General features: G+C 29.2%; 1 protein-coding gene across 1 annotated transcript; it reads left to right on the top strand.

Annotated features, from left to right (window-relative positions):
- Positions 1–827: 827 nt before the first annotated feature.
- LOC111639642 (intraflagellar transport protein 81 homolog) lies at positions 828–26,767 on the top strand. The gene is made up of 12 exons (XM_023385543.1): positions 828–976; positions 1,053–1,153; positions 1,274–1,454; positions 1,534–1,713; positions 10,232–10,316; positions 16,159–16,322; positions 19,049–19,206; positions 19,273–19,471; positions 23,171–23,389; positions 24,295–24,381; positions 26,131–26,288; positions 26,355–26,767. The coding sequence occupies exons 1-12, from the start codon at positions 833–835 to the stop codon at positions 26,575–26,577; spliced, it is 1,899 nt and encodes a 632-aa protein (XP_023241311.1). The 5' UTR covers positions 828–832; the 3' UTR covers positions 26,578–26,767.
- The last annotated feature ends 291 nt before the right edge of the window (positions 26,768–27,058 follow it).

Here is a 27,058-nt window from a genome sequence, read left to right as displayed (position 1 = left end):
AACCAGATCATGAAAGTTTCAACATTCTTGATCTGTTAATAGATAATATTGTCTGAAATAGGTTCAAGAATGGAAAGGTTTAGTTAAAATTTTATTTTTACAGAAGCTTATTGTATATTAAATTTATAATTATCAAGCATAATAACAGATTTTGAATCTAATAAAATAATTATTCAGCATTATGGATCATGATGAATCTCACACAAAATATCTTTATACTGGAATCACAATTATATACATTAACATAAGCCATGAGTTTACAATTAAAGTTTATAACATCATTACCATTAAAATTTGACAGATAAATTTTATAATCACTATGTAAAGATACTAATTTTGACAATGATTATTTGACATATGCAATGGTAATTTTCACATTTTTAGTTTTTATGGATGGACTACTTTAATAATCACCCTTACTAAATTGTATACCTAGAAATAGATTTTGAAATACAATAAAAATTCATTACTTAAAGTCATTTGTAAACAGTTAAACAATTATAATTACTATTGCTATTAGTATTCTATATTTGCAAAAATAAGATTAGAGAAGCTAATGATTTCTTTTATTTTTGAAGACATTTTAAGTATTTTTATATTTTGTGTCCAAGCAAAATGCTATTAGTACAGGACATACAGCTATATACAATATATAATATTTAAAATTTTGATACTAAAATTGTAAGAATTATTTGCAAATAACAAAAATGATGAATAATCTAGTAATACATATGTAGATTTTCTGAAATATTAATTTATATAAATAAATGTTCTAATTTTTTTTTTATAAATTAAATATTACTAATTTTTACCTTTACTACTTACAGAGAAAATGAGTGAACAAATCAAGTTTATTGTTCAAGAATTGAACAAAGAGCCATTTAATAAAAAGTTTAATTTAATTAGTTTTGATGCATTACGTAGTGAACAGCTATTACAGTTATTAAACTCTGTCTTTGCTGAAATAGATTCTAAAGTAAGTTTAAAATTATTGATTCATAAAAAAATATTGTTTAAAATATAATTTTAAATATTTCCTTAACACTTTATAGATGAAAATGGATATAAAGACAGAAGATCCAGAAAATCTTGCTGTGAGAACATTGGATTTCTTAAGAGTCATGAAATACAGACCACCTCCAGATATGGATTTGTCAGTAGTATTTATAAACAGTTTATTTTTATTAAATTTTCAAGAAAGTATTTAAAAATAGTTTAAAATAAAGTATTAAGGTTATAAAATAAAGTAAGAATAATTGATTCATTTTTACAGAAGTGCTTTTAGACAAGGCATTGTTTCTGGTGATAAAGCTGTTGTACATCACATTCTTGAATGGATACTTCGTCGTTTACCTGAACTTAAAAAACGAGCATATTTGGCACGTTACTTAGTAAAAATTGAATTAGCTCCTGATGTAGAAGGTGATTCAGATGTTTTAGATATGTATGAACAGGTAGTATATTGAGATATAAATTCTTATATATTTTATATAAACTTATAACTTTTAAATTTTATTTTCATTTATTTTATAGTATGAACAATTAATAGAAGAATTTAAAGAAGTGCATAAGCAATATGAATCATTACGTAATAGTGGATTTTCAACTCAGGAAATTCGTAAAGATATTGGACATATGGAAGAAGAGAGAGAACAATTGACCAAAAAGATTGATAGATTAAAACGAAAAGTAAATATACTTAAAAATTTACCTATTATGAAATTATTTACTTTTTGATTTTTATTATTTGGAAGGATAGAAAAAAAAAGATATTGTAAATGAACAGAAACAATTGTAATGATTACATAAAGCATGTACTGTAATTGCATATGAGAGGTTTATTCAGGTGGTGCTTATGGTGCTGTATTACCTTCTGATACCAAAACAATGTTTTGTTAATTTAAAATAAAAATAATAAAACATACTGTATGGACTTCAGTTAAGTAAGATTAGGTAATTAAGTTGTAAAGTAAATATACTTAAAGGTAATTATATATACTATAAGGCAGGGATGAACAGACTTGTTAAGACCAAGGGCCACATACATCCACTGCAACTTACAGGAGGGCTGCCAAAAAAAAAAGAAAAAAAATTGAAAGTTATATACCATATATTGTTTATTTTATTTATACTTATCATAATTGTTACAAAAAAGATAATAAAAAGGGACTTTAATTTGATGCATGACATTGCATTGATTTGAGAATTGTTTTGATGTTTGGTTTGAGTTTTGTAGTAGCCAACTGCAAAATTGATTCTAAATTTTTATCAGTCAAGGAGTTTCTATTTTTCAATTTGTTAATATTCATGACTGAAAAAGTTTGTTCACAAATATATGTTGACGCAAAGAGGCTTGCACATTTTAATGCATCATCTAGCAACAATTTATAATTGTTTTTATTGACACAAGTATAGAAGTTTAATAAATTGCCTTCATTAAATTTATTTCGCAGGTTCTCATCGTTTTGCATGTTGACGAGTTCAAGCTGTACTGATTCAGGTGCATTTTCAGATGAAATGGCAAAAGGGTTGCTAAATAAATTTAGCAATGGTTTTACTTTTTGAAAATCAGAAAAATGATCCTTGAAGGCTGATATCAATTTATCTATCTTTTCAACATACTGTATACAGTTTTGAAGTTGACATTAAACTTTTCAGAAACTTTCTTGTAAAGCCAATTGAAGTCAGAAAAGACAAAATATGGCTGTAAAGTTGAGTAGCCGATTGATCTTTGCCATGAAGTTGCATATTTATCATATTTAAATTATTAGTAGTGCCAACCAGAAAAGCTAAGTCACATAACCAATCCGGATTGTTTATGTCAGGGACATTTCTGTTTTTTTTTTCAGTTATGAAAATTTCAATTTTATCAATTAAATTTAGGAGCTGCTCCAATGTTTGACTGTGACTCAGCCACCTCACTTCTGTATAAAAAATTAAGTCACCATATTTGTTTTCAATGTCTTCAAGAAACTTTTAAACTGTTGGTGATTAAGGCCATGGGATTTTATAAAATTAATTGTTGAAACCACAACTTTCGTGACATGTTCAAATCCAAGTTTCTTAGGGCACAAGCTTTCCTAGTGGATTATACAGAGGAATTGTATCAGTTCATCATCATGTTGTCCCAAATGCTGTTTCAATAATGTTACCAATCCAGAATTTGCTCCTATCATGAAAGGAGCTCCGTCAGTTGTGATACCTGATAATTTCGTCAGTTCTAAATCAATTTTGGAACACTGCTCCAAAAGCCCAGTGAACATGTCACTACATTTCATTTGTTCTGACAATAATCTCATTCCAATCAGCTCCTCACTCACCTCAAATCTGTGTGTTATTCCACATGCAAATATTAAAATAACAACTGGACTGGAAAGTAATGCCAGTTGATTCATCAATAGCCAATGAAAAGTAAGCAAATTTCTTTGAATAAGATGTTAATTGATCCTTTACTTTTTCTGACATTGCAGTAATTCTTCTTTGCACAGTCATCCTGTTTAACTGAATTTTCTCAAAATTTTTGGCTGATTCCAGACAAAGGTTTTCAACAGCTATCCCAAGGCAATCTGTAATGAAATCTCCATCTGTAAATGGTTGACACCTTTTTGCTGTAAGGAGAGATATTTCAAAACTTATTTCTGTTGCAATTTCCGAATCTTGAATAGGTTTTGTAAACATCACTTGATGACCTGCCAATTCTCATTTCAAAAATGAAATCTTTTGTTTACATAGTTCTTTGAGTAGTTTTTAAAATGTAGAATGCAGACTTTCGTAGTGTCTCCTCATATTGTATTCTTTGGGACGGCTCCAGCTCTTTGCAAATCAAGCACATGATATTATTAAACAACTGCACAAAACAATATTTTTCGATCCAGCTATCCTGAAGCTGCCGTTTTTCATCTAGTACTTTACATTTTCTGCTTGGTCCTGCTTTATCCATTACAGAATTTTTTTTACCTTTTCCAAGGGGTGATAATTAATTGTAGCAACCACACCTAAGCAAACAAAATACTCTTATGACAAATAGACAAATTATAAACTTTATTAACATTATTACTAACCAATTATCATAAGTAGATAGGCAATAGATACTTACAAGGTTGATCAAAATACATTAAATAACAGTTATTTATGTGAGATTCAATCTGTGGGTCAGTCGATAAGACTTGACCCTTCTGTAGTGCCTGGATTGGTGAGATCTGGTCTCAATGTCACTGGATGGTTTAATGTAAATAGGAGGGATATTGAGGAGTGGTCTGGTCGTAAGTAAGTTGATAGGGTGATCAGTTTGAACAATTGGAGTCAATGCCAGTTTAATTAAACAATAACTTTAATAGGAAAATAAAGCAATTTACAATAACTAGCTACGATTACAAATATATATATATAGCGTATAGCACATGCATCCCTATATGATCTGATATCTATGGGATATATACTGCCTTTAAACTTAAGACCTAGGTGTTGACCTAGGTCTTAAGTTTAAAGGCAGTATATATGAGAAAGAGTTTACATTTCTTTAAGTAAAATACCTCTATGGGACTGATGTCCCTGCTTTAGGCATTTTGCAACAGGTTCGGAGGCGAGACGTTCAGAGAAACGAGTCGGCCTGGAGAATGGATGGACAGGAGTCTTGGGCCACCAGCTTCTAAGGTGGAGTCTGCCGTGACAATCGAGTTCAAGCCCTTTTTATTCTCCCCAGAGCATGGGAGTCAATTCAGGTGATTTTGATTTAATGTGATCTAAGTTTGAGATGTGTCACTGGTCCGGCTGATAAGGGCCATGCGGCTTTGATGGATTGTTGATATCTTTTCCAGTGCTCTGGCTCTTTTTACCCTATAAGGCAACAAATTTGAAGTTCTTAGATGTCACCATCGAGGTGTAGTGACTCTTCTTACCTCATAATTAAACTGATTTGGATGTTTCCTCTTATTAATAACCATATGTTTAGCTTTTCTTGACACTTATTCAAAACATCATTAAAATTGTGTACAGTCGACCCCCCCTATAACACGATAGATACGTTCCGTTCTTTATGAATCCATTTTGTACAAGTCCTTGCCAATCAAAGCCCAGCATGTATGCACTTTACAGACTACGGCTGTTTGAAAGGTTTTCTTCCATAAAATTAATCGATTCCTAGACTAATTCGACTTAACATTTCCAAAACACGTATAATTTTTTGGGAATAATCCGTATAAACTAGGATTACTTACCGAGTGTGCACTGTTTGACGTCGCCATTGCTTAAGCTTGTTTTCGTCGCGGAGCAGCGCACCAAACAGCGGCTGCGATTTCTGATAAGTTATTTTTCTGCGAAAACTTCGTTGAACTTTGGAGACATCATTAATATAAATAATTTTTATGGCCGTTGAATAAGAAATGTTTCTTTCACAAGAAATGTTTAAATTACAGTACTGTATTAGACTTACGGTACCTAATTCACATACTGTACAGACGATAGTAAACTCAACTTACTCGCCTAAACTCTCCGTAGCGTGGCGCTGGACGGTGGAAAGTAGTTCGGCTGCCCGATGACGTTTTACCGAATTATAGGAGTTTTTTTACCATGTTTGTATGGATACCGTCACAATTTTTTCGCCGTCATATAGGAATCCGAAATATAGGAACCCGTGTTATAGGGGGGTCTACTGTATTTGTATGGTTATTTGATCGTCCTTATCTATTGGATCAGAGGTCACCAACAATTCCAGGTGGTGAGGAAAGAAAGTGGGTTTTTTCCACTTCTGCATTAACTGCATGTTAGTTTAACTAATTAATCTAATTATTTAATTGCCCCCTCCAGAATTTCACATTTATCTTTATTGCCAAAAATTCAAACACATCATAAAATACAATGCAACATAAAACCATGTGGATGGCGCATGCATTGACAACTGAATGATAACGGTTGTCCCTGGCCTGCACACATGCCACTCCTAGTGCCACAGCTACTTTGCTGTGAACATGTGCAAATTTTAAAAATTACTTATTATGTGACTTGTTAAATTGATGCATAATTAATTATATAATGTTTTTTAAATCCAGTTTTTGTTAAAAACTCATTTATTTTTATAGTGTATTCAGTTAAAGATATTGTTTCTTGTTCAAACAAAGAAAACCTTAAACAACCACTTTACCAGAAAACTGGAACTGTACATGTTGAGAATCACACCTAAATGATAAATTTCTGAAAGAAAACCTGAAGACAATAGCTTCAGTCACGGGGGAGATAGCTATCTTGCCAGATGTGTTGACTTTACTGAGTATACTGAAATAAATTACCAATTATTAAGTCACTCATTGCATTGTTAAAGGTGGAGACTGAAAAAAAAATTTCTATTGTATATATTATTACAAAATTTTGTGAACTCATAAAAGACATCCAATAAAACATAAATAACTTTTATTTGAATTGATTGTGGGAATTTGAAGCTGCATTATTAATTTTTAATTAATAATATTTTTCAGTTTGTAATCTTTGATGAGCAATTTTCTCTTTTTAATGCATCCTTTTTCTGTCTTTACTTCTGAGCAGACATTATTCAATTATTTCATTTGTGTATATTAGTGTTCTGCAAATTTTCCTTGAGTGTTTCACAGAAAAAAAGATTTTATTGCAAATTTACTTTAATTTACTACAACATATTACCATATTCATAAACAATTCCATGTTTTATTTTATAAAATACATTAAAGTTTATTAGTTTATTGTTTCATTGTTTCCTGAGAATAATAAACATGAAATTGCTTATAAATTTTTGATTATGCTCCATGTAATAAAAAGTATATGAGTGGTGTTCTGTGGCCTCTGAAATGTTAATAACCACTAGTGTATATTGTGAGCTAACAAGAAAATATAATAAATACCAGTTATATATACCAGAATAAAAATCTTTGCAAAAATTCTTCAAACACACCATTATTCCTGTTATTTTTCCTTCTATTCTTAATGATATTCCTCATCTCTCTTTTTAAATTTGAATCTTTTGGGAACTTGTGCATTGTAATATATTTTAATTTCTCTTGTTACTATAATGAAAAACAAAACAACATTGACGAAATTTTGATTTTATTTTTACTGATGTATATAGTTTAATATGACTTTATCCCAATTGCTAAAATTTCTAAAATGGCACATGATGTCAGTTACTTTCTTTTTGACTGTACTCAATATGGTGTAATAAAATTTCTCTATATATGCAAAAACATTGGATTAAAATGTTATTATTACAGTAAATAAATGTTTTAAACACATTTCAACATTTTCTGTTAACTTTTAATTTTGCACATTTATCTAGGCAATCATCTCAGACTATTTGGTATGAAGCAAAAATTTGTGTGAAATTTTATGCGGTAACTACTGACATACAACCCGTACCTAACACCAGACCATGCTGTACTTATATAAATAAAGAATGAAACAATTTCTGTTAAATTTCACTTACCTATATGTACCTCCGCACGTTTCTGGATAAGGCCAATACCAACATCTTTGCCAATGGCGACCAATAAATGTTTCTGTTCCATTGGGTTCTTTGCATGTTACTGTTTTAGAAACTTGATAGGAACACCAGTTTCTATATCATATAAACAAATTAAAATACAGTAATACTATATAATAATGTATTAACTTTTAATCTTATAATCATTATACATTAGTGTATCACATAACATTAAAAANTGTCTAGTTAAAACTAGAATTTACTGCTAGTCAAAAATGAATTTGAGTTAAAACTAGTTTTAACTAGACAAAACGGGTTTTAACAAAGACATTCAGTATAAATTAGTTTCAACTAGTTAAAACGCGTTCTAACTAAAAACGGGTTTTGACTGTAACATATATATATATATATTTTTTTTTTAATTTTTATTCACTGCTTTTTGCTTTCTTTCCTTCAATTATATATATATATTTTAATTTTTCTAAAATGTTTCTAAAATGATTTAGGCAAATGTCATTACTCCGAGCAGCAATACGGCCAGTGTGAACCTTTTCAGGATGTTTCTTTTCAATAAAATCAGTCACTTTCTGATAATACCTCAAGATTTTTTTTATCAAGTGAGATCCTTCCATGATGAAGCAAACGTGCAGACTGAGACCAATGAACAGAAGTGAATAAAAAATGGTGCTGCAGACTAATGTAACGTTGTATGGTGAGTTTTTGTTCGTATCGTGGAGCAAAAATATGTTCGAATTTCATGTCGTATCCTGAAAATTTCATATGCCGGGGCGTTCGTATCCTGAGGTACAACTGTAATATAATTCAAAAAGCAACCAAATTTGAATCCAAAATTTTGGTATTTTTGACAATTTGTCATCTTTGAAAACTGTTAACAATTTTAAAATGCATATAATTGTATTCACAAAATTTTTTTATAATTTTTACTTAGTAATTTAGTTATTTGTTAATTCATTATTACTGATCTTGTTTAGCTTTCTTATTGAATAACTTTTCTATAATAGTTTTTTAATGTTGGTATTCTTTTCAAATCTTGGAATTTAGCAAGATCTCGAGAAATAATGCATTTCAGAAAATCTATGCACTTGTAGCTAGAACTATATTTAAGATGATACAGTAAGAAGAGGCGTGCGACCGACCATAGATGGGAAGCGGGGGTTATGTTTGGGAGACAGAATTGGAAAATAAACACGACAAGTAAAAAAGCGCTAATGGTTGCACGTGGTGGGGATGGGTTGGTCTATTTAGTTCAAGGGGTTGTCGAAGAATGATTTCCATGCGGAGGAGAGCGAGTCTGCATCTCTGCTGTTGATACAACCGTCTTTGAGGGATTGCTTAAATATTTCAATTGTTTTGATCGTTCTAAGCTTGGTGTAGTCGCGCATAGGAATAATAATCTTCGCCTCTTCCCATTTGGTCGTTATACCAGGTTCGCTTGCAAACTGGGCTAGGGTGGAAGTGAATCTTTTGTTGTATGCGTCGTACTTGTGCTCTGCTATCCTCCATTTAAGTGATCTATTGGTTGAGCCAATGTATGTTAGCCTCTTGCACGGGTAAGATCTGCTGCCCTCTAATGGGACCGTGTAGACTCCTGGTCTCCTGGCTTTGCTGCATTTCTCCTTGGTATTAGCTAGAAGTTTATAAACCGTAGGGCTGCATCTGTATGCGAGAGTAGCATTGACCTTTTTTGCTATGAATTTAAAGGCACGGCTCATTCTAGGGTCAAAATTGACAGTAATGCGCTTACTTTGTTGCTTTAGAGGTTTGGAATTGACATCTTCGGTTGTTAAGCCTCTATGAATTTTTTGGGCAAGCCTATCAATAAACTTACTGTTGAAACCGTGGTCTGTGCCGAGGTGCTTAATGTGTTGGATTTCTCGTAGCGCATCCTTAATGCTAGAGCAATTTTTCCCCAACTTTAGCGAGTATCCCATCACAAACTATCTGCACACCCCCTTTTTTACCAGAAGAAAGAAGTTTTGTCGCCCTCGGTGTCGTCTATACCTATCATCAACGATGACATCACTGGTAAGACGATACCAGGGTATCCATTGACAGCATTTAAACTTCTACCAACCGACGCTCTAACAGACCACAGTGTACCTGAAGAAGGCCTATTAACAAGGCCGAAAACGTTCGTACTCCTATATATATGGCTAGAAATAAGTGAGGAAGGTTTTGTGTTGATCATTTTAGAAAATGTATATAGTGTATATTTTCAATGTGTTTAGTTTAATTAATTTTATCAGTGCTAATTCAGTGGGTAATAAATTACAGTTTTACTTATATTTTATAATTTATTTTGAGTAAGTACTGCATATTGCTAATTGAAAATAATTTTTGGTGCACTTTAATGTTTAGGGATGTTCTTTCTTTACTTCACAACTGGGTGCATAGGTAGAGGGATGTGTGTTTAGAGATAGTTTAGGGATGTATTTTAAGAATTACACTGCTGGCCATTAAATTAAAATTGGTACACCATAAAGGCATCATGCAACAAATGCAAAATATGCATGAAAGGTACATGTTGGGTGCTCTGTACCTCAAGATTACCTGTCAATTTAGTCATGTCTTTATCCCATTATATTTTATGTGTACAATAAACATGATTCTGCTATTTGCCTTCCTTCATCGTGTACCAATTTTAATGGCCAGCAGTGTATATTATATTTGTTAATTATACAATAAGTTGACATTATAAAATTATAAAGTTAACTTGTAATAATTTAATGTTGAGTTTAATTGTTAATCAAAATTGATGGTTTTCAGCTTATACATGCTGAACAAAAAATTCAGAGGCTTGGACAACGTTTGAAAGATATGAAACATTCAAGTCTTGGTGCAACACCTGAAGGCAAGATTTAATTAATTTTATTAGTTTACAAAATTTTTAGTAATTTTTCTATAGTTATGAATTCACTTTTGGTCCAGCATAGCACTAGGTACCAGTGTATATGCCATGTAGGATAATAGTATAATATATGCTCTAATATAATAATAACAATAATAATAATAACTCTCCCATGGTCACCACCTGGTCATGGTGGGAGAGCCCAGTAATTTTACTGATCCATAGGGCAATGCAGGCTGGAGCACAAACTCCTAGTAGGGACCATGCCATTAAGGTCTATGGGGAGAAGTGAAGCTAAGAGTGACCACACCCACATTCTGTGGCGATATTTATCATGGTAGTAACCAGATCTAAGTATGATACTGGCTCAGATGTCGTTCAGGTTAACAAGGTCCATGTTCGTGGGTTATGCAGAGGATCACATTTGAAAAATAGGCCAGTCTCTCTTGGTTACCAATGGTGAAAGCAGCACTGGCCCAAGTGTGGCTACTGCAATGCCCTAACATATGTGAGGAACCAACCTAGCTTTAGTGTTTCTGTGGCAATGTTTCCACTGGCCACAAAGACTGGAAAACCACGACAAAGGATAAAATGGACATCAGAAACGAACGAGTTTATCATCTGTACTTACTACACCATCGCAAGACTTGAAACAAACATAACAGCAACTACACCATAGATTAACACAACAATATCCTCGCCTCACTGTCACTGAACAAAGGGTTGTTGATCAAAAAAGAACAATTATACATAGCAACCTTATCCCACAAACAACACTTGAAGTTATCAAACAACAGATTGCTGATCAAATACATCAACAGACAGAAACATTTAACATTAATGAAGATAACGAAATCCTGTCAGGATATTTCAGCAACAAGCACTGATTATAGCGAACACACGATAACTACCACTAATGATACTACAGACACTTCCTCATCCATCACTGATAACGTAGACATAGATTTAGTTAATATGCTCTCACTTATATTTCAGGAAACACTCACTAAATATACAGGTACAGATCCCACACAAAGACCCTGAATACCAAAAATCAATATGTCCAAGTAGTAGAAAAAACACTAAATTATGTAAAAACTCACTTACTACCACACTACATCCATTCAATTTCTACATTCTCAGACATTCATACATTAGTTCATGCTGTCACAGTAGCAACACACCATGGACTGAAAATACAATCGTAGACAAACACACACAAAACACAGTTCTATCACAAGCCTGCCTGGCAGAGAAGAATAGAAACACAAATAAATGACATTAGACAGCAATTAGGCAGGCTGACACAATACACTAAAAACAACATAACACCCAAATTAAAGAAACAACTCAAAAACATTTTCAAGAAAATCAAAACACACACAAAACATGAACATCACAACACACACATTACAGAATACATCGATACACTAAAACAGAAACTTGCAGCCAAAGAACGTAGACTCAAACGATACAAAACATGTACACTACGAAAACGACAAAATAAATTATTCACAAACAATGAAAAACTTTTCTACAGACAAATCAGTACCAAAACAAACATTGATACACAGCACAGTGGCACACCAACAGAAGAAGAACTCACAACTTACTGGTCTTCTCTTTGGTCCAATGCTGTTACACACAATGCTGATGCTGGATTGAGGAGGAGAACAAAAACTTGCACAACATACCAACTATGCCTTGCGCTGAAATAAATGTACTGTACACAACATCTGATAAGCTGTAATGATTTTTAAATACCATGGACATTGTTGTTTATGAGATTTTTTCAAAGCAGGAGCCTTCCAGTTAATGGAAAAAATAGTTCTTCAAATTCAAGTAACAATCAACCAAACTCACTCAAAAACTACAGAACACACAACTAGAAGACACCTAGTGTAGACAACATTCACAATTTGTAGTACAAAAAGTTTACTTCACTGTACCAGGAACTAGCTAAACACCTAACACAGTCATCATCAATCCACAAGACGTGCCAAAATTTCTTACTCTAGGCATCACCTACATGAAACCTAAAAACAACAACACTACAGACCTCACACAATACAGACCAATTACATGTCTCCCAGCACTCTACAAATTATTGACATCCTGTATCACAAACAAAATATACAAACATGCTGAAGAACATGACATTCTTACAGAACAACAAAAAGGCTGCTGTAGAAATCACAGGGGATTCAAAAAACAGTTACTTATAGATTCAGTCATTCTATGGCAAATATTGTATATTATTCCATGAAGAATAATTTTTATTATTAGGATTTTTCTTTTTATGAGAGCTATTCAAGAAAGACTGAGACAGATTTTTTTTCTCAGTTAGTATTTATTATTGGTCAACATGTACATGATCCTTTTCAAAATAGTCCTCACCAAGTACACTTGTGCATACATTTTTGCCAGTCTTCAAATACATAGTGAAAGCTGTTTTTGAACAACCCTTTTCAGAATTGCCTCTAATTGCTTTAGCATAGCAGCAGAGTTTGGAAATCAGTGCCACAGCATACTTTGAACAGGAAGCAAAAAGAGTCATAGAGTGAGATCAGTGGTGTAAGGTTGATGTGGAACACAAGAATTTTTGGGGGCCAAATATTCTGTCACATGAGACTCTGTGTTATCATGCTGGAGTGCATCCATGCATCCATGCTTCCATGCATCTTGCATATGCTTGGATGCTGTAGCATCCATGCATCCATGCTTCCATGCATCCTGCATATGCAGGTGCAATTTTTTCTTTGTGATATGTTGCTGGAAAATGTCAAGAACTGACATACTGTAATGTCTGGTAACAGCAGTGTTTGGTGCTACTGCGTACTTATATATCATACCAAGATGATTGAAGAAGGTATTCCCCATAACTTTTCCAGCAGATAACAACATTAGTCTTTTTCAGGGTTGGTGATGAGAATTGATTTTCAAAGAGATTCTTGATCTCTTGATTCATGCTTCTATCTGTGCCACTGCTAGTGACCATAGCATCATCTCATAATTAAGTTTGGTTTTTATATGTCTCTCTTTTAAAAGACACTCTCTTTTAAATATATTATTTTCCCAGTGATATCTATCATTGGTGGGTAATTTATAAAAAACTCAGTCTCAGTCTTTCTTGAACAGACCTTGTACTTTCTGAAATACTAAAATCAATTATTTCTAATTATCAGAAACTGTCCAGAAACTTTTCAAATTTATTTATCTATTCAAAAAGCTTCATAAAATGCATTTATATTAAAAACAAGTTTATTACTAAGTATATTGTATTCTTTTTATTTTAAATATTCAATAATTTTTAATATTTCTTAGATAATCGGTGTTAAAATTTTATGCTGTTTGATTACATTCCAGTTTAAAGCAGAGATTGAGAATTTGTTCTTCCATACTGACTTTCATTGCTGTGATTTGGATCATTGAGTCAGATTTATTTTATGAATTGCTATTTGTCTAACCAAAAACAATGTCACTTTTATTTGGCTGGATAAAGTATCTTTATCCAGTCAAATAAAAGTCAAACAAAATAGTATATAAACATGTGTATATAAATAGCTATAATAAACATATGTATTCATTTTCATTTGCAAATTTAATAATTATATAAATATGTTCAATAGAAAGTGCAAAAATTAGTTTGAGCAGGCTGCTCAAATTGTTTCATGCTGTATACTGTTATGAAAAATTTCAACTTAAGGAATTCATATTGTAATGAGATAAAAAAAATTGACTTTCATCATAAATATAAAATCCAACATTTGAAACAGATATGAAAATGAAATAATTTTTGTAATTCTATTGACTATTGAGATAACAGATATTGAAATACGATTTTTAATGTCAAGTTTTAATTTGTTAATGATAATTTTGTGCACCATCCATAATCCATAACAAATTATTAAATTGATTTCTCACTTTTGACTACATTAATTTCAGAGCAGACAAACCATTCAAAAAGTTTTTCAAAACTTAGATTCATTATATTATAAAGCTACTATATTCTGTTTTCAAAAAGCTTCTATAAATATTTTCACTTATTGGTTTATAGAAAATAATTTATTTTAAGGCTTATATTACTATTTTTGAATATATAAAAATTTTTGAACTGTTCAGTTTCAGTTTACATTTTAATGAAATCTAAACTCACCTGATATTAAAGCTGCCATAATCTTTAGATGATACAACTTTATATGATTATCAGAATTATAAAATCTTTATAGGAATTTTTTTATTTTAGAAATTATTATTATTTTTTAAGTTTTTCTCTGGTTTCATCTCTAAATGAAAATCAAAAGGCACTATCAGAATAGTTCAGTTTGGCCTTTAGATTCAACCAAACCAAATTAAAAAACTAAAATGTATTATTTTTACCAAAATTTAACAAAATTTAATATTTTTTTAAATAATGTATTTTATGGGGAAAGTATAAGTTATCAATATAAGCATTCCAAAATTATTTTTGATGTATTTTAAAAATTCATAAACCAGATTTATTCACTATTTTAATGAACATAAATTTTAATTAAATATTAAAATTAGTAAATGAAATAATATTTATATTATGAATATNTAATTATACCAAATTTAACAACAAGAATAACATTTAATAATAATCAAACTAGAGATCTTATTTTTTCTACCTTTATACGGAAAAAACAACAAAGTCTACTAGAGGAATGGCAAAACATACAGATTTCTCCAGATTTAACTAACAACTTAAGAAATAGAAGGAAACATTTACTGCCAAATTTTTATGAATTACATAAACAAAACCCTCAGGTAAAATTGCGAAATGACATCTTAGTAATTGATCGTGAAAAGCTAACTTATAATTTCAACACGGGAAAACTGGTGCATATAGATACCTTTCTTCCATCATCAAGAATGGTAAATTTAACTAAATGATATATTAATAAGCAAGATAAAACTCAATCTGGCAAACTCTACCCTAATAATCAATGCCTCTCAATTATAAACTGGAATAGTCAAGGACTTAAATATAAAATACTACAAATAGATGCCTTTATTTCTTAATATGATCCAGATATTATTGCCATCATTGAAACCTGGATATGTTCTGAAATAGTCTACAATTCTACCTTCTTTGAAAAATTTACAATAGAGTCAGCTTTGGCAAAAAAAACCAATAGATCCAGGCCTCCCAAGTGGAGGCCTTTGTATATTAATAAAGAAAGGTCTTTGCAAATTTTACAAAAAAAAAAATAAAAAAATCTAATAATTTCATTCTTCTCCTTGTTCAAATCATTAAATCTGCTCTTGCTAATATTACGAATAATTTAATGCTTACCTATATTTCACCGGATGACATAATTACTTTGAATGAAATAACTAAACAAATGGAGATCTGGCAAAATATGACTCCTTATTCCATAATTTTGGGCAATTTCAATGCAAGAATTGCGGATAATATGGATTCTAAAGAAAATAATGCTTATAGAATTTATATTTTTTTTGTCAAATACACTGAAAAAATTACTTTGTAATATTAATTATTTGATTTACATTGTTGTTCTAAATCATTGATAATGTATCATTAAGTTACTTTATGTTTGTATTGTCTAAATTCACCAAATAATGTTATTGTAATTTAAGTGGTCTTGCTAGACCATGCTATGTTATAATTAATACACTTATTTGTAATATGTATATTAATCATGTAGACCGAAATAGTATTTATTGTGAAATTTGTATTCCCCCGTAATAGGGAAAATTTCCCTTGGAAATAAAATATTATTATTATTATTATTATTATAAGCTAATTATTTTATTTAAAGATTGGAATTAAATGAAATAATATATATTTTTATTTCCAAAGGTTTACTGCAAAAATTAGAAGAAGAAGTTAGAGTTAATAGTTATTTAGTTAAAGACAAATTACCTAATGGAATAGCATCATCTCAACGTTATTTGCAAGATCTTCAAAAAGTTGTCACAGAACCTGCTATGGGTCAAGCAGATTTAGATAAATTGAATAGTAAGGTATAAAATATTTTTTTATAATATTTTTAATTTTTAACATATATTTTTAGCTAGTTTATTCTTTTAAATTATATCATATGTATCTTGCTCATGCATTGATAAAATGATGTATTAGTATTGAACTAATGAATCTGCACTCTTTACTTTGTCTTAATAACTATTTAAATTAACATTGATAATTACTGTTATTGTATAATAAAATTGTATCTTAATTTCCAAACAATGAAAAATAATTGGATTAAAGATCTAGAAAAGGTCTAGGTCAGATTCTCAAATGTGACAACCAAGAAAATTTCATATGGCTACTAGGTCAATTTTGCATGTTTTTCCAATACAGGGAGATGATTTTGTAACTTTTTCACTCAGTATCATCAAAATATATGCTATTTTGGATAGTTTGTGACTGAAGTTCTTCTTAAATAATAAAATTGTAAATACAATGGAATGCAAATGATATTGTAATAGATTCTTATGTTTTCACTTAGGTGTGGCCATGAGTAGTTGTACATGTTAAAATGTTAAAATGTTTCTTGAGAACCTGGTCTAGATTATGCCTCTGTACCAATTCTATCTTTATAACAAGTAACTTTTGAAACTATTATTGGTGGTACCATAGCTTAAATCTAAATTATTTTTGTGCAGATTTTCTCTCTGTAACAGCCATAAAACTTTAGTAAATTTTTTATAAACTGTAATATTTATTATGAATATGATAGCTTCTACATTTATTGACATTTTTCTGCTTAAAAAGATTGTGAATGTGTTTAACTGTTGTTTTATATGCAGTCATCTATTTATTGTATTTTATTGACTTTCATTGCTTTACATCAAAATTCAAAATCGATGCTTTGAACTTTAGCTTAATTTCTTTCTATTTTTAATATTTTTAAAGAACTCATTTACAACTTTTTCTCAAATTATTGATTTCATGATAAATTGTGTGCTATACATTTCTGTGTGTTAATATATTTAACCCATCCAGAGCTCCTCTATGCATTATTGAAAGATTAACTTTTTCTGTATTTATATGTATTTCTTATTCTTCATTTATATCTTCTTGAAAACTTTCAACACTTATTTTGAAATTTTTATTATATCTAAATTTCATTATACATATTCATCATAATATATTGAATAATTAATAACATTTTAATATCACTTACTTTTCTAGTTGTATAAAATGTTAATTTTCTCCAATTATCTCTCTCTTCAGATTAACCTCTTATAAAAAGTGGAAACAGTAATAAAATAAGATGTATATATGTATACATTTATATATATGAAAGAGCTAATAAATAAATAGGATGATTTACATAACATTTTTTAACATATTACACATAATTTAAATAAGTAATCATTAAAGTATAACTTTATTAATTAAATGACTAATAAGAATCTTTGATCCTATTATTTAAGAGAATCTATAGTATATATTTTTGTTTTCCATGTGTAACTTTACTATACATCTGTTCTACATTTAGTCTTTAAAGAACTGTAGTTAGTAAAACTTGTTTGTTTTTTTAATTGTAATACTTTATTCCTTTGTTGTTTATTAGAGATTTACAGATTCACTTGAATTCACTTTGATGTATGTTATTGTTGCATTTATTGTACAGTCGACCCCCCGTATAAGATCATTGATTATTCCGTTTTATATGAATTCCATGTTGTACGAGTCACTTAGATTTTACAAATACGTGTACCGGGCTGTGAAAGGCTCACGTATTTGTAAAATTTAAGTGACTTGTACAACATGGAATTCATATAAAACGGAATAATCAATGATCTTATACGGGGGNATGAATACTATCCACATAATAGCTTTGGAATATACATAAAAAGTAGCTTTGGAATATAATTATGTCAAAAGTGTTGTATATCTTTTTTAAATTTATTCATAAGCACTCATATTTTTTCAAAAATGTAAAATTAATATCCTAAATTTGGTCAATAAAACAAAATATTAGTTATATTTAATATGGTAAAACATCTCTTACCATATTGAATATTTTAAAATACCACATCATTATAGTTTACATGGTGGTTTGTTTTTTATTATTTTATGTACAGTACATACATACACATATGTAATGGTACAATTTCAAGGGACACAGTAATTATTAGTACACCGAAATTTTTAGTATTTTGACAGCTTGAATCAATATACCAAGTATTTGGTCTACATCTCATTTGAAAATATGATCTAATTAGTTGAATAAATATTTTCTTTCTTGTTAGAAGAAATGAGTTAATCTGAATTTGTTGCCTTTATAGCTTTATGTTTCAGTTTATAATATGGGATTTTATTTCTCTCATGACATTCCATTATAATCTTATTGTTATAAAGTGCTAATGTGTAAACTCCTTGATATAAAATATAATATCCTACAAATTTATACAAAATATTTGTAAAATATTTTCATAATTATATAATATACATAGAATTACTAGAGAATTTTATAAACTATATCTATGGAGCATAAATGTTTTATTATTATAGTTTGCTACATACAAATGAAAACTTTACAGTAATATTCCACTTAAGGCATCATATATTATAATAATGCTTGTATCTAGAACATTATTTTTCATAGATATTACAAAACAATTATGAAAATCTATAATATAGGAATCTGAATAATGAAAATTTATTAAGAACAGGTATTTTTGTATTTTAAATTTTGTATATTAAATTTTATTAATGTTAATAATATAAATTTCCACAGGAAGTGCAGAAGTTTCAGGATGAAATATCAAGCAATGAATCTCGCTATCATTATTTGTGTTGCTGTATAGAAATGTCAGAACTGAAAGATCAAATGATTGCAGATGAAATCAAAACTTATGTATCCAGTGATCCAAAAGAGAAGAAAAAATCTATGAGGTAATTGTAAATTGTATTTAAATATTCAAATAATTATAAAAATTTATCAAAAGAATTTATTGGTAGAGAGCAATTAAATAAGAGGATACAAGAACAAGAAGTTTTGTCTAAACAATTGAAAGAACAACAAAAAGATATCAGGGAAAATCAAGAAGCAAATCAAAAACAAATGAAAATGTGGAGTGATTTGCAACGTTTGATGGAATGCAAAAAGAAATGCTGGGAAGATGCACAGTCCAAGAAAGCTGCTGCCCCTCCATCAGTTGTCAGTGATAGATTGGTCCTCTAAGTCAAAACAGCAAAAAAAAATAAAACTATTGCACTTAAATTCAAAGGATTATTCCATCCATTTGTATAGTTTATTTATTATTGTTATAAAAATAATATTTATTTGTATAAACATGCAAAGATTTCACCAATATTTTAATATAAAGCATTGCTTATACACCGTATTAAAAGTTTTAAAATTCTTATATAATTTATGAACACAATAAAAAATTTTGTTTTTATTTATTTTGTGTATCTATCAGATCACCAAATTAATTATTAACATTTGATAAAATTTCAGAATATTCAGTGTTATAAATCCTAATACACTTAATATTTTAGAATTATTAAAACAGATTACATTTCCACTTTTTTCATAAATTATTGTGTAACTAATATTGATTTTATATTAGATATTTAATAATGTGATGCTTCATTAGTAGAATGCACTTTGTCCTATGCCCTGAAGTTGTAGTTCATTCAGTACTGAAAAAGGAATCATATAAAACATCTTTATTTCTGTTTATGAATTGAAAACAATCAAAAATTATTTTGAGGTGGCCATATTGCATAAAAGGTCAAATACTGTGTAGTAGCAGTGGCATGCTGTCCATGGAAGCTGTGGAAGTGCCGCTTCCCTTGCTTCCTATTTTCTAATATATAAATACATATTGTGCGATTATTTTCATATTTTAACATACTTTGAATTACTTAAAATTAATATTTTATTAGAACCGCATTATGTATCTTATTACAAATTTCTATACTACATGTAAAAGCAATGATAAAATTGCCATTGTATATTCGAATATCATGGCATATTGCACAGCATGGCACAGCATGGCATATTCCCAATGGAAGTGCCGTATTGTCGAATATGGGGACCTTCCACGGCGAAAATATCTGAATAGTGTGGAGCAGCCAGATTACATGCATTCGCGCAAGGGCTTTACAGAGCACCAACCTCGGGCGGTTTAGCTGGTGGATGCTACACTCCAAAATATCGTATAACGCTTCCAATGATTCTATCCAAAGCCGGCACAGCTTCCCTATCATCAAATGTCACCGCACGCCACTGTTTTATAGGCTGTGTTATTTATGGTTCCTTTGACTTTGTTCCCGTTCTACAGTTCTGTTAAGGTCATTCACATCTGAAATTGTGCCTGTTATAGTAATAATAAATATAAATATATTGTCATAATTGTAATATTGTAGCAAAGAATTCGAATTATTACTTGATTAATATAAAGCAACTTGCGAAATTGAATTAAGATTCTATTGTTGTATTGCGTGCTATTTTCTTGAGTGACAGGCAGAAGAATTAAATGCGTTTTAAGGTCTCATGCCAAAATAATTTCAAATGCAAAATTATAATGTATATTTATTTATTGCTTTTATATTTTTATATAATAAAAACTGATTAAAAATCGGCTTTAAATATTCACTATTATTCATTTTTTCTTCATTGGAAGGAAATAATTCATATTATTTTTCTTCACATGTAACTCATTTTAATTACAATAAAATAAATTCAAGGTTCACATTGTGATGAAAAAATTTAATTATTCTCATTTTGGTTGCTTGTCGTTCATATTTTACCTTAATAATTTAAAATCACTTTTAACTTGCAGAATTTACATTAGAAAATATGCAAATATCCTGAATTTCGGCTCGACTTTTTAAATTTAATCTGAATTTTTGCAAAATCTTCATTTAAAAATTAAAATTTAATTCAAAAAAGAACTTTGTTTATTCAAGAACAACTAGCAGATTTTAATTACAAAAATATTTAAATTACTTTCTATCGAATACTTTTTAATGTAATACAGTATATAAATTATTCGGGAGACTATCCGCTGTTTCGACGTAATTAATTTTTCTTCTGTTTTTAGATAAGCTCTTCGGGTTATTATGTCTTAGGGAGTAAAGAGAAAGACGTTTTCGCAGACTGTCCCGAAGAGAACACCAAGTAGACCAAGAATGAGTAGTCCTGGCCAAGATGAGGAAGTCGGGAAATTATTACAAGATCAGAATTTTGATGTAAAGGAGGGAGTTCGGTTATTATTACGCATGCATGTTGCTGTTAATAGTAAAATTGAGGAATTTATAAGTCGATTCGAACATTTCACGGAATGGTTTAAAATGTGGATGAAGCACTCGTTCATTTTGAGACAATATTAGTTGATATCGAGTCAAGGGTGGGAGAAGGGGAGGAACTTCCCTATTGATAATATCAGTAAGAAATTGTCGGATTTGGAACGCGAGATGGACAATATCGATAATCAACAAAAAATTAATAATGGATTAGAGGAAGGGATTGGTGAATCAGTGATAGACACTTTGGAGGTAGTTAAATCTTTCGCTACAAATAAGCTGAATTTGCCATTGTTGCAATATGCAAATGCTAGACGAGTAGGTAAAAAATAGTTCCTTTAATGATAAATTAACGTTTAAAAAGGCAACTTTTGAGAATCGCAATTTGTATTTCTTGATGATTTTTCACAACGATTAAGGGACATTAGGTATAAGTTAAGGATGTTCGGAAAACAAAAAAATCTGAAGATTTATGTAATATTCGTTTGACTTATGATAAAGTAATTATCGATGGATTGAAATATGGATTTGATGAGGAATCAGGTAAAATTCCCATTTCTACATAGCAATCATTGGTCCAGTCTACATCTATCATGGCTTGGAATTGTGCGGGTATTAATTAAAAATAAACCAAATTCTTTTTAGAAATATTTATCGAAATTTGATGTAATTTTTTTTGTCTGAAACCTGGTACTGTACTTTTTAATAGTAACAAAAGTAATTTGGAGGTATTAACGGATTACAATTGTATTATTGGCGATGCATTTAGGGATTGTAATAGGGGTAAATTGGGGTAATAGGGGTGATTGGGGTAATAGTTGTATCTAACTTGGGATGTAATAGGGATTGTAATACGGCCGATGCATTTAGGGTTTATAATAGGAGTAGACATAAACAAAATACAGTAATAAATGGATGGATGTTTATTATTTTGTTTGTTATGTCTGATTTTTAATGTAATTTATAGAGAGATTTTTAGTTTTGATTAACATTATACTTCCTGTGGGTAAACTTTTGGTGTTTCGTTTACATGCAAGAACAAAGTTGGCAGGAAATTCTTAAGATTTTAATTTTTACTTTAATGAATTTTATTTGATTATTTTGGGTGATTTTTAATGCTCGTGTGAGTGAAGGAAATGTTATTCCTGACAGTTTCTGTGATGCCTTTGATATTAATCTTGATAAGAGAGGTAGGGTATCCAAGGATATTATTGTGAATAGTAGAGGTCAGAAGATGCTTCAGTATTGGGCGTATTCAAAATCTCAGTGCGCAGCCAACACCTCTGTTTAAAATCTCAGACAACTTCCGGTTGCTGTCAGCGTGTTTCCAACAAAGTAAGAGTCTTTTTCGGTACTGGATACAACAGCAAACAAGATGACAGCCATCATGAGGCTCGTAAGAGCTCTAACTTTCATTGACAATTTTGAATTTAATTTATTTGTTAATGAATAAACATTGAATAAATTAAAATTCGGTTAGTACANTGTTTTGATATAATTAAAATATCTAAAATATCTAATGCCTAATATATATAATTCTAATAGGCCCAAGTTGTAAAATTATCATTACATATTTTAAATTTTAACTCTTATAATATATCAGGCATCTGTTGAAGAGCAAAAAGGTGTTGGAGGATATCATGTTACTCAAGAAGTATTAGAAAAAGTTTCTTCTACTAAAGCTGAGTTAGACAAACAGAAAAGTCAAACATTAACTGAAATGTCTGCTATGGTAAGACGACTGAATGGAAAAATTGCAGAAAAGAAAGCTCGTCTTGCACCAATAATTAAAGAATTGCGGCCTCTTCGTCAGCAATGCCAAGTTAGTCTATTTGTGTTTTTACATTATATTTTGATTTAAAAATACAGAAATAAATTGTGTTGAAACTAGAATATTTACTTTTGAGTTTTAAATTAATATTAAACAAAATGCTTAGAGAATTCATTGAATATAAAAGACAAGTATATTTTGTATTATTTAATATTAGTCTTCTTTTACCAGGTTTAATTTTCATATAAAACTGAACTTTTTTTGACTCTGTTAAAAAATTAAAAATAAGCTTACAAAATTTTTCTGTGTTTACAATAAACTAATTTTATTATTAAATTATTTCAGAAATTAATTACTGTATGTACAGTAGAGCGTCAATTTTCTGAAAGTCAGTCATCCGAAAGAATTCCAGTCGGCAGATTTAAATTTTCGCCAGTGCTGTGGCGCTTCAATATTTGGCTATGTCTTGGGCTACTCAAATATTTTTCGTTTTTGATACTAAATTAACTTCTGAAGTATAATTTTTTATTATTTTTATATTTTTCAATATATTTATTTTGTTCATACAAAATAAAAAAAGAATTTTTAACGATACAATAGTCTTTGTTAGGCTTAACATCGACGAAAATTCAACGCGAAGCGACACACAACGGATAAAAATTTCGACATCAGATACGTTAAACTATTTTTTCGTACGTAAATCAGTTATCCGAAATATTAGTTATCCGGACAACCCCAGTCCCCAATTGATTCGGAAAATCAACGCTCTACTGTATTTATATAGATATATTTTTTTGATTACTTCTCTTCCAATAAACTCTTCTGCTTTTGATTACAATCAGCATTCATAGAGAAATATTTTTTAAAGATTTGACAATGTTTTATATTTGTCAATGATTGATATAATTTGTGTGTCATGTATATTTTAAGTTATTAATATAAAAATTTAATATTAGGATATGACTTTTGAATATGAACAGAAGAAATCTGCTTATGATTCTTGTGCTGCTGGATTGGATAGTGGTTTATCAAAATTAGAACAGGTAATACATCTTTTATAAATGTGAAAAATTATTTTGACTTGTATTAGGAATTTATGTCAATGTTAAAAATACCTATAAAATAAAAAAAGTCATATGTAATAGGAGATAAAGTATTAAAGTAATTCCAAATATATATAAAAATCAAAGTTAAACTTATTCATTACAGAATTATTTTTGAATTTGCTAATTTATTATTGATAAAATCTGTTCTGATACTCAACAATAAAAAAATCTTTGAGAAATGTTTTCAATCAAAATAAAGACATTTCTCAAAGATTTCTTTTTTTACTATTGGCTTTCTTAATTAGCTTTTTTCTGTTTTTTGTTTGTTTGTTAACAGTTCTCATTATGAAAAAGTTGCTTCAAATAATCATAAACAAGAATAAGCATTTGAATTGATCATTTGAAGCTGTTTGATATTTTTTTTCTGAAGATTGCATTTGATATGCATGATGGTGAATTTAAAAAAAGATTATTTTGATGTAAATAGTAATTTTGGCTGTATGTTAAAACAGTATGTTTTGGATTTTCTAACAAGTAACTTGCAAAGTTTTATAATGTTTATTCAACTGATAACATTATATGTTATATCTGTCTAAACAAATAAATTTACATTTAATGTTAAAATTTTATAGAATTAACAACTATAAATTAGAAATTCACTATATTTTTCTACTAATTAAATGAAGAGAAAATATTTAAACTTGCTATTGTTATAACAACAAGTTTATATGCTAGTTGTTTCTGGATGGTACTCTCCCATTAATTTATTATAAATGTATTGAAATTGGAACAGTTTTACTGCAAAAATTTAAAATTAACATGAATACTATCCACATAATAGCTTTGGAATATACATAAAAAGTAGCTTTGGAATATAATTATGTCAAAAGTGTTGTATATCTTTTTTAAATTTATTCATAAGCACTCATATTTTTTCAAAAATGTAAAATTAATATCCTAAATTTGGTCAATAAAACAAAATATTAGTTATATTTAATATGGTAAAACATCTCTTACCATATTGAATATTTTAAAATACCACATCATTATAGTTTACATGGTGGTTTGTTTTTTATTATTTTATGTACAGTACATACATACACATATGTAATGGTACAATTTCAAGGGACACAGTAATTATTAGTACACCGAAATTTTTAGTATTTTGACAGCTTGAATCAATATACCAAGTATTTGGTCTACATCTCATTTGAAAATATGATCTAATTAGTTGAATAAATATTTTCTTTCTTGTTAGAAGAAATGAGTTAATCTGAATTTGTTGCCTTTATAGCTTTATGTTTCAGTTTATAATATGGGATTTTATTTCTCTCATGACATTCCATTATAATCTTATTGTTATAAAGTGCTAATGTGTAAACTCCTTGATATAAAATATAATATCCTACAAATTTATACAAAATATTTGTAAAATATTTTCATAATTATATAATATACATAGAATTACTAGAGAATTTTATAAACTATATCTATGGAGCATAAATGTTTTATTATTATAGTTTGCTACATACAAATGAAAACTTTACAGTAATATTCCACTTAAGGCATCATATATTATAATAATGCTTGTATCTAGAACATTATTTTTCATAGATATTACAAAACAATTATGAAAATCTATAATATAGGAATCTGAATAATGAAAATTTATTAAGAACAGGTATTTTTGTATTTTAAATTTTGTATATTAAATTTTATTAATGTTAATAATATAAATTTCCACAGGAAGTGCAGAAGTTTCAGGATGAAATATCAAGCAATGAATCTCGCTATCATTATTTGTGTTGCTGTATAGAAATGTCAGAACTGAAAGATCAAATGATTGCAGATGAAATCAAAACTTATGTATCCAGTGATCCAAAAGAGAAGAAAAAATCTATGAGGTAATTGTAAATTGTATTTAAATATTCAAATAATTATAAAAATTTATCAAAAGAATTTATTGGTAGAGAGCAATTAAATAAGAGGATACAAGAACAAGAAGTTTTGTCTAAACAATTGAAAGAACAACAAAAAGATATCAGGGAAAATCAAGAAGCAAATCAAAAACAAATGAAAATGTGGAGTGATTTGCAACGTTTGATGGAATGCAAAAAGAAATGCTGGGAAGATGCACAGTCCAAGAAAGCTGCTGCCCCTCCATCAGTTGTCAGTGATAGATTGGTCCTCTAAGTCAAAACAGCAAAAAAAAAATAAAACTATTGCACTTAAATTCAAAGGATTATTCCATCCATTTGTATAGTTTATTTATTATTGTTATAAAAATAATATTTATTTGTATAAACATGCAAAGATTTCACCAATATTTTAATATAAAGCATTGCTTATACACCGTATTAAAAGTTTTAAAATTCTTATATAATTTATGAACACAATAAAAAATTTTGTTTTTATTTATTTTGTGTATCTATCAGATCACCAAATTAATTATTAACATTTGATAAAATTTCAGAATATTCAGTGTTATAAATCCTAATACACTTAATATTTTAGAATTATTAAAACAGATTACATTTCCACTTTTTTCATAAATTATTGTGTAACTAATATTGATTTTATATTAGATATTTAATAATGTGATGCTTCATTAGTAGAATGCACTTTGTCCTATGCCCTGAAGTTGTAGTTCATTCAGTACTGAAAAAGGAATCAT

This window comes from Centruroides sculpturatus, unplaced genomic scaffold (assembly GCF_000671375.1).
Source record: "Centruroides sculpturatus isolate CEXI.00-Female unplaced genomic scaffold, Cexi_2.0 scaffold1179, whole genome shotgun sequence".
In the NCBI taxonomy this organism is placed as follows: domain Eukaryota; kingdom Metazoa; phylum Arthropoda; class Arachnida; order Scorpiones; family Buthidae; genus Centruroides; species Centruroides sculpturatus.
The sequence above is the reverse complement of the archived record's forward strand: the minus strand, read 5'-3'. Positions and strand labels throughout refer to the sequence as shown.